This window comes from Necator americanus, chromosome III (assembly GCF_031761385.1).
Source record: "Necator americanus strain Aroian chromosome III, whole genome shotgun sequence".
In the NCBI taxonomy this organism is placed as follows: domain Eukaryota; kingdom Metazoa; phylum Nematoda; class Chromadorea; order Rhabditida; family Ancylostomatidae; genus Necator; species Necator americanus.
The window spans coordinates 40,811,545-40,824,875 of NC_087373.1; the positions used below are offsets into that span (position 1 = coordinate 40,811,545).

General features: G+C 41.4%; 2 protein-coding genes across 5 annotated transcripts; both read right to left on the reverse strand.

The window, feature by feature from the left end:
• Positions 1-160: 160 nt before the first annotated feature.
• Positions 161-10,112, reverse strand: RB195_012475 (uncharacterized protein; the record flags this gene model as incomplete). 2 transcript variants are annotated; one of them, XM_064194343.1, is made up of 27 exons in its annotated part: positions 161-269; positions 336-475; positions 537-626; positions 1,046-1,128; positions 1,225-1,330; positions 1,403-1,537; positions 1,912-2,013; positions 2,175-2,260; positions 2,339-2,449; positions 2,555-2,659; positions 2,712-2,822; positions 2,891-2,981; positions 3,531-3,649; positions 3,709-3,859; positions 3,952-4,029; positions 4,080-4,142; positions 4,406-4,517; positions 4,577-4,650; positions 4,706-4,793; positions 5,135-5,223; positions 5,329-5,444; positions 5,511-5,586; positions 5,639-5,670; positions 5,734-5,824; positions 7,325-7,489; positions 7,595-7,641; positions 9,474-9,585. In XM_064194343.1, 27 exons carry the CDS (start codon positions 9,583-9,585, stop codon positions 161-163), a joined length of 2,682 nt encoding a protein of 893 aa, XP_064051926.1. The 2 variants fall into 2 exon arrangements, with proteins under 2 accessions (XP_064051926.1, XP_064051925.1); XM_064194342.1 differs by lacking the exons at positions 7,595-7,641; positions 9,474-9,585 and adding an exon at positions 10,053-10,112 and having other exon boundaries at positions 5,639-5,824.
• A 30-nt stretch (positions 10,113-10,142) lies between these two features.
• RB195_012476 (uncharacterized protein) lies at positions 10,143-13,281 on the reverse strand (the record flags this gene model as incomplete). Of its 3 annotated transcripts, none has more annotated exons than XM_064194344.1 (4): positions 10,143-10,205; positions 10,258-10,454; positions 10,812-10,908; positions 13,120-13,281. In XM_064194344.1, the coding sequence occupies 4 exons, from the start codon at positions 13,279-13,281 to the stop codon at positions 10,143-10,145; spliced, it is 519 nt and encodes a 172-aa protein (XP_064051927.1). The 3 variants fall into 3 exon arrangements, with proteins under 3 accessions (XP_064051927.1, XP_064051928.1, XP_064051929.1); XM_064194346.1 differs by lacking the exon at positions 13,120-13,281 and adding an exon at positions 11,353-11,358 and having other exon boundaries at positions 10,821-10,908; XM_064194345.1 differs by lacking the exon at positions 13,120-13,281 and adding an exon at positions 11,353-11,358.
• Positions 13,282-13,331: the final 50 nt, after the last annotated feature.

A 13,331-nucleotide genomic window follows, 5' to 3' on the forward strand; every position in this document is an offset into this window, starting at 1 on the left:
CACATAGAAATCTTCCAGAAAATAATTTTATCTAGAGATTTTGAGATGTTTAGCTCTGTTTACTAAAACAACTAAGAGAAAATATGCAAACTTTAGGGTTTATTTCTCCAACAAAGAGCTACTAGGCTGTGTACAATCAACTATATAACAGTATATGATACTAGGCGACATATTGATAAGCATTCGGGTCTTCATCGCAACGCCGCAAATAATCTCTTTCCATGAGCGAGCCTATTCGCTTTTTCAAATCGGCTGCTCGAACCGGGAATCTACAATATGCAAGAATCAGCCGCAAAAATTATAAGTTCATTTCACTCAAATTCATTAGACTCCACCTAAGTTGTGCAAATAACTCTGAGATCAGCAGTTGGTGGTTGAGCTTTTTGCGTGTTTTCATCACGCGTACAATCGCTGCATCTATTTGGTACTGCCGATCTTGATTGACTTCCTCTTCCACGGCCTTGTATTCCTCTTCCTGAGTGAAGGAAATAAGTTTTAACCTTGAAGTTCACGAGCGACTGCTGATTGAAACAAACCGTCTCCTTCATTTGTACTTCAGAGATGCGGATACGGAATCGCATTTCTTTCATGTCCGTGTTAACAGTGAACACGTCATCGTCTTTGATCTGCAATTAATAATACGTAGAATTTGGAAAAGATATAATGAGTATTGTGAAACTTTTTTTTTCTGTTGCAAGAATAACAAATCGAGCAAAATAACGAACGGAACTCCGGACAGCACTAGTTCGATTTTCAGTTCCATTGTGCGTCTCATATTAGTACACGTTTCCTCTCTGAGCAGCCATTGAGGCTACTGGTTGTACTAAGTGCTACTGCTTTTAAGTGCTAGCTTCTTATGTGTTTTCTACCATTGATGATCGAATCTCTATGTAGTCTTGGCTTCTCTATGCTGTAAAGCTCTGAGGAAAGGTGATTCCGGGATTAAATTCCCTTTTTCACTCTTCAAAAAGGTATACGAAACTTGACAAGCATGGAGAATGTATGTATTACACAGTTTGGCTCCTTAACTGACTCATTAACTTGCCTCCTTATTCATAGGAGTTTTAGCTAGCACACGGACTTTCGCACAGGACAGCGACACCATAGTTCGGACGAACTCCTTTTGCTCTAAACAGATAAGTAACAAATAATAATAACAACAAACAAGTTAAAAAGCTAGAGTAAACAGAAGCCAGACTAGCATTTTTTACATGTAATTTTTACCTAATTTCGTGGCCATCATAATGTCTGTTGCTGTCCACGAGGACTGGTTATTAAAAAGGAGCAGAACTATGGCTTGGAAGAGCGATACTTTTAATTCTTTGTCGCACTGGAACAAAACAAAAGAATCACAAAAGTTTCCATATTGAAGGTTTCAGTTTGTCGTCACGTCAAAGTTCACCCCAGTTCTAAAATTAGCCTTGAGAACACATTGCCCGAGTCGAGGTTGCCACTGCAGCTTGCGACCAGTATGTCTCGAGTCATAGAATCGTTCATACAGCTGAAGGCAAGCATTCAGCTGCTTCGGTAGAGTGACCTGTGAAATTGAGGCTTTACATTAAAGCTAAGTTCTTTGAGCGAAAAAACCAACTAACACATCAGTTCCAAATTTGCGACTATGAAGTAGACATTTCAAGGACAGTCTTAAGTTGGTAAAAAAAAGAATTTTCTTTCAAACTGTGGCTCATATGCTTGGGAAACTTCCAGTACTAAAGCGCCAAAAAGTCCTCATCGATGGTAATATCTAGTGGCTAGAGCAAAAAATCCTTTGGCAATTGAGACAAAAAAGCTGATCAGAGTATGATTTTTCGCTGGATATTGTTGTGGTTAGTAAGAATTCGTCCACTGTCATCATAGTAAGTCCTAATTCTATTTTCTATAAAATCGTATCTAATGAAAATTTTCCCTCACCTGTACATTTTCGTACGCTGGCCATTGTCCCATCGTGAGAACACTGACACTACACTCAACAATCTCATCAAGCCGTCCCAAAGAACTTTCATGCAAAGTGTACTGTAAATAGGTCGCTTTGGGTTACGCAGAACAATAATTGAAAAAATAACACCAAAATAGAATATGTCTACGCTATTCTTTCGGCCCCTCTATTTCAGTAATGTAATGTATCTAATGTAATGTATAAACATTGTGAGGACTTAAAAAAGAAAATCACATACATTTCTGAATGCAACACCTAAATCTTTTGACAATTCCATGTCTCGGAACATGCCCTCCAGCTTCTGAGTGAAACCGGCACCGCACTCTGAATGGAACAGTACGCATATCAGTGCAACAACAAAGATATAAGTCTCCTAAAGGATAGTTACTGGAAGCAACATACCTTGTCTCAGTTTGCTTAGCATAATTTTCTCAGCATCCACGGAGGCGCTACGGCCAAGAAGTAATCGCTTTGCGAGGTCTTTCTTGTAGAATACTTCAAATACGTCTTTTCCTAAAGACAAAGAATCTTGAACAGGAATTTCAAAACTAAGAAACAATACAATATACATGGGTAAGCAGACCGTCTACACTGGTATAAATGTACTATACTCTTCACCTTGAATAAACCGAAACAGAGTGATAACTTTGTTCATAAGCTGGTCTAACTGTTCATCAGATGCCTCTTTATTAGCACTTCGAAGTCTTGCGTCCATATATTTAGCTGAAATAATCGTGGTTAGTAGCATTTACCCTGTATAAAAGGAGCTGCTCACCGATCAATTCAGCCGGCTTATTTCCACGGGTGTTAATGAAATAGTCAAATGCATCCTTCTCAGCTTGAGCGAACTTCATTTTTTCGTCCTCGGAGCCAAAACAAGTTTCCACTGGGAAAAAAAGGAAACTTCAACAGCAAAGAAATGAAACAACTCAGCAAGTTGAAAAACGAAATTACCAAAAACATCCAGTTTATCCTTGAAAGCCATCAAATCTTCAACCATGGTTTGATCTCGTTGCGTGTCCATAATCATAGCTTTGCCAACCTTCTGAAAATAATTGTCGTGTTTGGTAACGATAATCATAATAACATAAATAACGATGACACAATAATGATTATAAGCATTGAACGAATCCAAATCACGGATAAACTACAGAATGAATGGGGCGACCACTATGAGGACTTACTAAGCTGCTCTATCAACTGAAATTCTTGAATTAGAAAGCAGTTCAAATTACAAGAGAAATTGTTGCAATCTCAATTTATTCCATTGTACTACAAGATATTTTCAAGAAGTGTTACTGCAAATCACAGGAACATATTGCTGAGAGTGTGTAAACCACGACTTCCTTCAAAAAAAAATTAGAATTAATAGGTTTGTTAATCCATCAGTTGTATTCATCATCTTTCTTGATACGGTTGCATCAGATAAAAAATCGCAGAATTACACTTGATTCAAATCCGAAGTATTTGTAACACTATGCTAGCATTACAATTCGCCACGTCTTACACCTCCAGAACAGTGATTTTGAGAAAACGACGAAGATGACAAAGAATCACGGGGAATAGCAAGCATAGTGGGTATATTCAAAGTAACCTTAATATAGGTGGAGAACCCAGTTTTGAGCAGTGCAACTCCTCCCTCCACTCTACTCAGCAGCGAATATAATCTCGTGACATCTTTCACCCGATTATCGTTCAACAACGATGCGAGACCTAAAACGGAAAATAGAGCCATAACAACATTTTCAGTAACGAAATCAAATCACATTTACCATTATCAACAATGTCCTGCATATGATCACTGATCATACACTTTTCAGCTCTCATAAGCAAAGGTGTTCTAGTGCTCTCATCCAAGTATAGATCAACCCTCTCGTTTTCTTCTCTGAGCCGCCTTTCGATATATAGCAGAAACTCTACGGTCTAAATATCAATGAGTGCCCATTTCGGATGCCGCAAAAAATACCATTCAACTTGTCACGATAAACAAAATCTGAGAAAAAGGAAATCCATACCTCAAGAGTCCGTACCAAGGACATACTTTCATGAGTATAATGCACACTTGTACTAGTTAAAAACTCTTCCTCGAACGACTGAAAAGCAGCAAAATGCATGTAATCAACAAAAACCACAACCGACAAACTTGTTTGTACAGATCCAGTGTTCGAAGCATGCGCAGCAAAGCTCGGAGAAGCGATCGATCCACCTGAACGATAAAAGTGCTGGGAAGTGTCACCAACACATCATACAGCTAAAATAACTGAGTTACCACTATGCTTTTTTAAACAAACTTTGTTGAGAAGAATATAAGAATATTTTATAATAGTGTAACACTGCTGGAATATTTGGGCCGTACCAAGGACGTTCATCGCCTTTTTCAAAGAGAGGATAGATAGGAATAATGAGAAGCAATCATTCTAACGTGAGATGGATGTGAACAAGAGATGAGTCAAATGGCGAGAACCTCACCTGATCTCCAGCCCTTTCAGCAGCAATACATTCTAAAATTCCATCAACCAATTTTTTCAGGACGCAGCCGTGCACCACAATCTCTTCCCGGAAGATAACCAAAGACGACTCCCTGCAACTTCTTCCAATAAACACACATACATATTATGAAGAATGAGGGAGAATCTTCACCATATCGGAGATTCATCAATATTCTCCAGAATGAACGTTCTATCAAGGTACAAGAAGACATTCCTTATAAGAATCTAAAATAAAACTGTTCTTTATGAGCAAGATAGAAAAAGGCTCACTTTTTCCTACCATTTGCTGACAGTAATCGCTCCAAAGATTCTCTATTGCCTTCATAAACTCGACACCTCCTGCGTTGCTTTTTTGTTTTAAATCCTCTCTGAATAATATGCTCGGTAAGAGACAGGTAATTGAAAAATGAGTGATTATCGAAACCATTAAAATCCATGTTCAACGATCAAAACTAGGGTCCACTCTAGGAAAAAATAAAAGAAAATCCAGTTTTAATACGAGTAGTAAGCACAATCTATAGAGATCCTTCTCCCAACTGAACTTTCACTACTTTAGATTCAAAGGGGCAAATTTTCCAAACATACGGGCATAATATACAATTGTGATCACAGTCGAGGTCAACTCTCTATGCATCCCGACAAGGTTTTATGAACGTGCACTTCTTCTTTCCTACGCTAATATTTCTCTGAATATAAGACAAACCACGACCTGAAGCTCCGAATCCATTTTCGCACATTTTCAAGCAACTTGTCATAAGTGGTTCTTGCCATTTTGTTTTCACACAATGACTCCACAACCTAGAAAATAATTGGTCAAGTTAAAAGTGATCAAAAAAAGCTCACCTCCCATGATTAAAAAAATAAAACTAAACAGGAAATAAAATCCATATAGATTAGACCTACCTTGTACAATTGCTCAAGACTAGTAGTAATATGTTGCTTCGTTTGTATTGCATTTATACTAGCCTCTAGTGTAACCCACCCCGTTGCCATCAAGTCGGCAACATCGTCATTTTTCTCTATAAACAAACAATGCGGTTTAATCTGACAGATTTTTGCAAGAAAGGATATACTTCTGAACTTACTGCGAAAGTTTTTGATAGTCAGTTTCTTTACAGTAGGCAAACCTCGCGAAATTTGTCTCATTGCTCTTGCATCTACCTGAAAAAGAACAGCTTGGGTAAGGCTTAAATGAGCCGTGACTAAAAACTACCATATTCTCGAACGTTTCGTCGCGTCCCTTGTCTGCAGCAAATTGTTCTTCATTAGGTCCTTCAATGAGTCGTTCGAACATGTACTCAGGCTCACCTTCACCGAACTCTTGTTGATACATCTCCGCAGAGTCCTCATCACTCAACATTTCATCGCTAATTTCTGACATCTTAGGTCGTTTTTGTATCTGGAAAAGGTACATAAGGCAGCAGAGAACTTTTTCCAAGGTTTCGCTCTTCTGATACCAAATTGAACTATGAGGTTTGCCGCTAAGTTTACGATAATGGGATTCGGCATCAGTCACGGTCGCTTGCTGTTGCTGCAAAAACTATAGTAGGGTCAAAACACCATGAAGCTTGGTGCAGTTGTGTAGGCAACTGCGTTCGAAGCGGCGCGGTGGAACTTTGTGGAGGAGAACGCTCTCTAGCACCACTCGTAGCTGCTTTTCGCGATGGTCCCATCTCGATTCCAACCGACATCTCCACCATTCCGCTTCGAGGGCAGCCGGTTAAAGGCATCACCCCACGAATCTGGGGTGGTGCGGATTTCAGGTGGAGTATTCGTATACGGGATAGCAGATTATGGAGAGGGGGGTGATTCCGTCCATCTCTTCCTAACTGCCGTGAAAAACGGCCCGGAAGATGCGGCGCGTACACAAGGCTGACGCGCTGCAATCGAACTTCTTGTAGAAAATAACGCGCAGGAACGCCCGAAGCCATATGTTTCGGGCCGTTTTTTTACGGCAATTAAGAAGAAATGGACGGAATCACCCCCATTTCCATGATCTACTATACCGTGTACGAACACTCCACCTGAAATCTGCACCACCTCAGATTCGTGGGGTGATGCCTTTAAGCAACTACATCGCGCTGGTGTCGTTTTGACCCAACTATATCTGGGTCCAAAAACAGAGCACGAGGAGAGAAGTGTCATCTTAATCTTTGGTGAAACAAAACAAAAACGAAATGGATCTCTCCCATCATCACCATTTTTTAGATGGACAAAACATTTTGACTTTATTAAAAACGTTGGTGAATCGAGCCTGTGCCTTCTAAAACCCGAGTATCCTAACTCCTCCTGATCAAAAACTGGTTTGATACATTTTATCCCTTCTACAGTATCTGCGATCGTAATACAAAGGGCATGTCAAAAACAGTCTGCTCCTAACACTCAAGAATTTCGAGAAGTTTGAAGAATTCCTGTGAGATCAGAAGGAAGTTTATATGATGACGCAATAGCAAAGAAAAACAAATGACAGCAATAGCTGATCAAAATTCAAGACATTTGAATATTAACTAAAAACCCTGTCGCTATTACATAGGACAACTTATATGCGGAAGAACCCCTTGAACATCCATCGTTGTAAATTAGGACGGTTTGTCAAAGAGGAGATTCTCCGAATTCGTGAGCTTACACGGATTCTCTTTAAAAATATGACACATAATCTAGCAGTGTTCTTTGTCATCCATTCCTTGATCTCATCGTCAGAGGAATATTAGCTGTTCTCTAGAAATAGGTGGCATTAAGACATTAGGGAGACGCTTGTTGTTTTAGGATTTCAGGGCACGTCGGAGCATAAAAGAATCTATCAGAACTTTGTTCTGCACACAAAGAAAGAGAGAGCCACCCAATTTTGCGGGGCAAAAAATGCCGGCTTAAAAGCTAATAAGCACAATAGGAAACCTACTGGTACAGTTTGTATTGGAGAAAAAACAGAAAGTGATCGCTTCTGTGCGCCTTTCTGCAGAACAAAAGTGGACTTTTTCGGATTGACGGTTCCAGGTGACGATGAATTCGACTTCACTTCAACACCGGTGTCGCCGTTATTTGTTGATTGCATCCAAAATATATTCTAAAAAGAATACAGACTAAAAATACAGGCTCACTGTGTTTCAATGTTCAATGTTCCGTCTGAAGCGGTATATGAGCGCAACAGATGATGTAAAGCAGAACCTACATGTGTGATCAGCACATTGAACAAAACAATAGCGCAAAGACAGTGTCCTGAATTTGATGTGAACCCCCCGAAGAAGTATTTACGCCATTTGATCGCTGTACGCAAATACGTCTCTCCTAACGCTTCGACGTTCAAATAATCTTTTCAACTGTTCTTTTCTCCCACTAGTTTCTTCACGTCCTTGGTGGATAGATGTTAGTATACTCCAATTTAGTTTGCTGCTTTGGTACATGACTGAGACTGAACTAGCTGAGTTCAGCTCAGTGGTCGATGCAGTATCGAATTCCGAAGGGGGAATGTATGAAATCTGTTTATTAGCTCCAGTTTAGTATTATTTCCTCCTGTTCTTCGTTTTTTCTGCTACATTAGGCTTTAGATGCTTGCAGCTGACGAGGATTTGTACTTCTTCGGTTGACAAACGTTAAACGTGATAACTAACTCTTGATATTGAAAGTGAATTATACGCACATAGCTAGTTCTACCACGGATTTCTCACTTTTGAAGCGTACCTATAGTGCCAGAGCGCGGCGAACAGAAGGTTCTAATTGAGCTTATAAAAGTGGAATTCATCTTTATCATAAGCACTCCCTATTCTCATCAATAGATGCAACTAAAAGAAGCGAATGACCGCTGACAACTCGTCGTGCGAAAGGAAATGGCAGAAAAAGTAAGGTGGGATAATACCCGAAAAAAAAACTTCCGATCCGGAGATCTCGGGTATACCTGATGATGTCAGAAGTATAGTGTCACATCACAAATATTTTCAAACTGACATAGATACATGTTGATGTTGATACTAACTCACTGGTTTTCACTGCTGCTTCGGAAATATTTATGATGCTGAACCTCACAACTGGGAAACCTTTTTCAGTTTTAATTCTTCAGTGTTGACCAAAATGCCAGCCCTGGATGGAACTCATCTTGTTGTGCATATTTTTTAACGAAACAAAGGCAAAATGAGATGTACTGAAAACTGCCCTATTAGATTAAAGTCAGCGTTCATATGGTCAATTCAAAACGACACGAATTGGGTTGCATTTATGTTTGCGTCCAAAGTGGCGGATGACCGAGCGAATGCGAATGAGGCGTTGTAATGATTAATTAATAATTGGAATTTCTGTAAGTGGATTGCAGGGAGGAGTACGGTCCAGCCTCGATTGCAGCCGCAGCCTCCACCGCGTAACTTCGAGTACACCTGCTTACGCGCCTACAATAGACTTCATTTGTTCTGATTCGACTGTAACATGAAAGGCCCGTCTTTTTAATTACTTTCTCTAGGACCTATCTAATAGCCGTAACAAGTACGAAGGTTTGTGGTTCTGTAGGATGTGGGGTCAAACTTCAATTTGTTGCAGAGTTAAGAGCGGAATTTTTTTTTCTTTACAGAGATTTCATTCCAGTCAAAATTTTACACATTTTCAAGGGTCTTCCCGACAACATATACATGAGTTAGTTAACTTCTGCAAATATTATATCGCCAGTGTGAGAATGTTCCTGCGAAAGATTTGCACTGCTTCCCTTGTACAAGAATTCTCCGCTAAAGCGCATTCTCGCAACTCTAAGAGAAACAAACAATTGGGTAATCAATGCTTACGATGTTTCCATTCTGTCCCAGTATCAAAATTGGGTAAATGTAGTTTGAGTGTTCGATCCTCCTCCCTTTCTTTTTTAGTCTCACTTCGTTATGCTTGTCCACAGGGTCCCACCAACCTCGGTAAAATGTGAGCGCGCACAACCGATTAATGAATTTTGACAGGGCGCTGTGGGATGGGAGATATCGAAGGGGTTGAGTTTTGAGTTTTCATCTGCCTTTAAGTTGTTACTTGGGGCAAGAAGTTGCAAACAGAAGGACCTGCCTCTTATTCCTTTTCTGGGTTACCTAAATGTTGTAGTGAAGGTTGTATTACTCCCCTTTCGCCTCGACGACGATTCTCGGCCATGGGTGTCTCACCAGCGCTGATGAGAATCTTCAGGCAGCCTTTCTGACACATTGTCATTCATTTTCATTTATGAGGATGATTGTCTCTCATTCAGCGTTTTCGCCTATATATTCTGATGATTACATTTCCCCGAAGCTGTATTACATATTGACGCTTTTTCGAACTTTATCACTACTATATATAGTTTAGCCGCCCAATAATTATCATTGTGTCATTCGCATTACTTTTGATTATAGTAGGATCAAAACGACATGAAGCACGTATGCAATTGCGTACGCGGCTCCTCTCGAGGAGCGTCAGGTGGAGCGTAGCGGCTTGAACCATGGTGAAACCTAGCTCCTATCGCTGCAATTGCCACCGTTCCAACTCGGTCCCAACTGCTGCATCCACCGCGCCGTTTCGAGCGCTTGCGCAAATGCACCGCAACTACACTCGTGATTCATGTCGTTTTGACCTGACTATAGTTTCATGCTGGCGACCATATTAGATATTAGAACCCTAGATATTAGAAACACAACTGCGCCTTTATTATTCACGATAAACAGCAGAAAAATGATCAGTTCGTACATTCCGAGCATTTGTCACGTGGACTACAGAACTGTTCTTTGTTAAGGAGGTGGTGGAGGAGGAGGATTATCTCCGACATGTAGATCTTCATAGTTGTTGTCGCCCTAAAACATACTGGTCGTTGACAGAAGAACATTTATATGCTCTGGAACCTACAGCTGGTGCAGGGGGTGGAACCGGAGCTGCAGCTGGAGGAGGAGGACCCGCTGCTGGCGGAGCTGGGGCTGGTGGAGCCGGAGTTGGTGGAGCTGGAGCCTGCGGAGGTGCCGCAGGTGCTGCCGGTGGTGTAGCACCAGCCGGCAACGCTTCACCAGGAGGTCTGCCTTCGGGTGCCGATTTCGGCGGTGTTTCTGCTGGAAAATGTGTATTTTTGATCATACCGATATATTTATATCCTTCACATCCTTCACGAAACCCCTGCTGAAAAGTGAGGAAAAATGAGGTTGAGGCGGACCACTCAGTGGCGCCCTTATTTCTCGACGCTCTAAATTATTTTCTTCTCTTAGTAATTTTCGCTTACATGTCATAGATCTCTAAGACCAATGCTTAGGTTTAGGGCTCCGATTGATTTGATTATTTACTTCGGGAAATAACGGCGCCACTGAGCGCCCATCCCCCCCCCCCCCCCCAAATACATTTTACCGTTGCCCTCTAAAGGTAAAAACTCAGGGTCAGCTGCTTCAACAACTTCCCATAAACTTCAAACTCACACGTTGTACCTTTTTGTTTTCCACCTTTGCAAAATATGAGTGCCTGACGAACAATAAGATGTAGCACCAAGAGTTGGATGAGAGCGGTACATATTTCCTGAAAACGGGTTCAGCTTCCCACATTTCTAAAGAAGCTCACAATAATAATAATGTTTGGATAATGTTTCTGGCGCTAATCCATCCGCTTGGGATGCGCCCCCACGTTCACTTCAATTCAGAATCGTTTGAGGTTTACGAACGTGTAACTGGACTATACACTTGCAGTGGCTAGCCGATGTGTTAAGTCAGTGTTTTTATCCTCCCAGACAAGTCTGATACCAATTTAACGACCCCGGAGGGATGAAAGGCTTGGTGAGCCTAGGGCGGATTCGAACCTCCGGTCGATCGTACAGGAAGCGGAACCTCTAACCGCTACACTACACCCGCCCCAGTTCACAATATAAGTAGGTAAAAGCCGCCGTTTATTTGTCAACCACTCTGAGCGAAACGGTTTCGGAATGCAATTCTTCATTAAGTTCATATACGTCAAAAATATGCTTACAAGCATGCTGTATCAGTGAACTGGAAACTAAGCCGACCAGCAGAATGTATGAGATGAACTGAGAAAGAGGAAATATGCGAGAGCAAAACAAAAACAAGTTGTTGCTTATTGATTCATCCATATGTCCACATCCTATCCTATATTAGGGTCAAAACGACATGAAGCATGGTGTAGTTGCCTAGCGCTCGAAACAGTGAGTGAAGCAAACATGCAAGGTATAGAGTACACGAACGATCTTCTTATCTTTCTTGTAGTACATGCTATTCTGCATCTGTGAAAGAAGAATTTTGTTGGGAAAGTGGAAATGTCTACGAAATGATATGAAAAACTGTGGTGCATACATACTGCCCAGCTTCCCCCTTCCTCGAATCACAGACGTCTACATACATGTTCCTTTCATGAGCACTATCGTGAGCAGTAGCAGCATCACCTAAGTACTCATGCAAAAACACTGCATCGCAGTTGACATCTTTACCAACCACAAGCGTAGCAACATCGACCAACACGCGGAGGGGTTTCTGTTCCCCTCTCACCCTTACTCTATTCGAGAACATACGCACACTATTGTTCGCACATATACGATTGTGATAGCGGGAAAAATGTAGTTGGGGCGGGGCCACTCAGTGGTAACTTTAGTAATTTTCGTCATAGATCTAGCTACATGTCATAGATCTCTAAGACTAATGCTTAGGCCTTAGGGCCTCGACTGATTTGATTATTTAATTCGAGAAATAAGGGAGCCACTGTGATAGCTTTGCTCCTCTGTAACCACAATCAGAGCATGGCATTACTACGAATTTCGCGTCCAAAGACGAAGAACTACAAAAGACCATATAAAGGCGGAAGCCCAACACTTCTAAAACTCTTTAGTCGATTCAGTTAAATGGTGACTAACTTCGAAATGGTATAATCACAACTGGGTCCACAAAAGACAAGCAGGTGCCAATATCTCACCGCCTAACCTAAGTGTAATTACAGACTGCCACCAAATCTGTGATTTACAGTGTACTTCTCACCCATTTCAACGATTGATGCTGTGAAACTCTACCTAAGGATACATATATTAGTTAAGTAGGAAACTCTTCGTATTCACTAATATTTCATTTAGTATTACCAAGAACATCCAAACTCAGCCCAGCATTCTTGTTAAGATGTCTGAGAGGTTCATAATTCATTCCTTCCTTCTTTTACTGTAGTCGCCACGGAAGATTGGAAAAGATCACATATGTCTTCACCTCACTGCGCCATGCACCTTCAAACAGAATCTCCCGCGCAAATCTCGGCAGAGTTAATCCACTTCCTCCAAGAACTCCTTTACCACTGATCGACGTGAAAACTCAAGAATAAGTCCGGAGAATTCCGTGACAGACTGCCCCAGAGCTTCCGAGAAATCCTTGTTTGCCCGGCGGTTGTTCTAAATGTCCGGACTCCCACTACACCATGAATTGGTCAATCCATTTGGTATAATTTGACAAGTGGAAGATTAGAAAGATCTATGGATATATGCTTCTCTCCACGGGAACGAAAGAGTATGGAAGTAGACAGTACCCAGATGTTGACCCCTCCCAGCAACCGATAAAGTGAACGTCCAACGGTACTAAAATCTTCAATGCAACTCCGTTTACATGGAGATCTATTACTCTACGATGTTTTCTAACGCGAATCGCATTTGAACCCATAGCATCAGCCATCTGTATGTTCGCGGATGGTTTTCGTTTCACGTTGGTCGTGGAACGAAAACCTTCTGGCACAATCTCAACTACAGACCGATCGATATTTGTGCGCTCTCAGTTCTGCGGCCGCGTTTCTCGTGCGGTTGTGGTTCGGTTGACTTCGCGTGTGGACGTTGACTGCATCTTCTCCTTCTTTCGGGAAGACCATCCGGAACGTTCTACGAGCCAGAAAGCAGCCTCTCGTTGCCACTCTCATACGCGATTCAGCGTCGCGAAAAGCGTCGAATCTCATTTTGCCATTAGCTC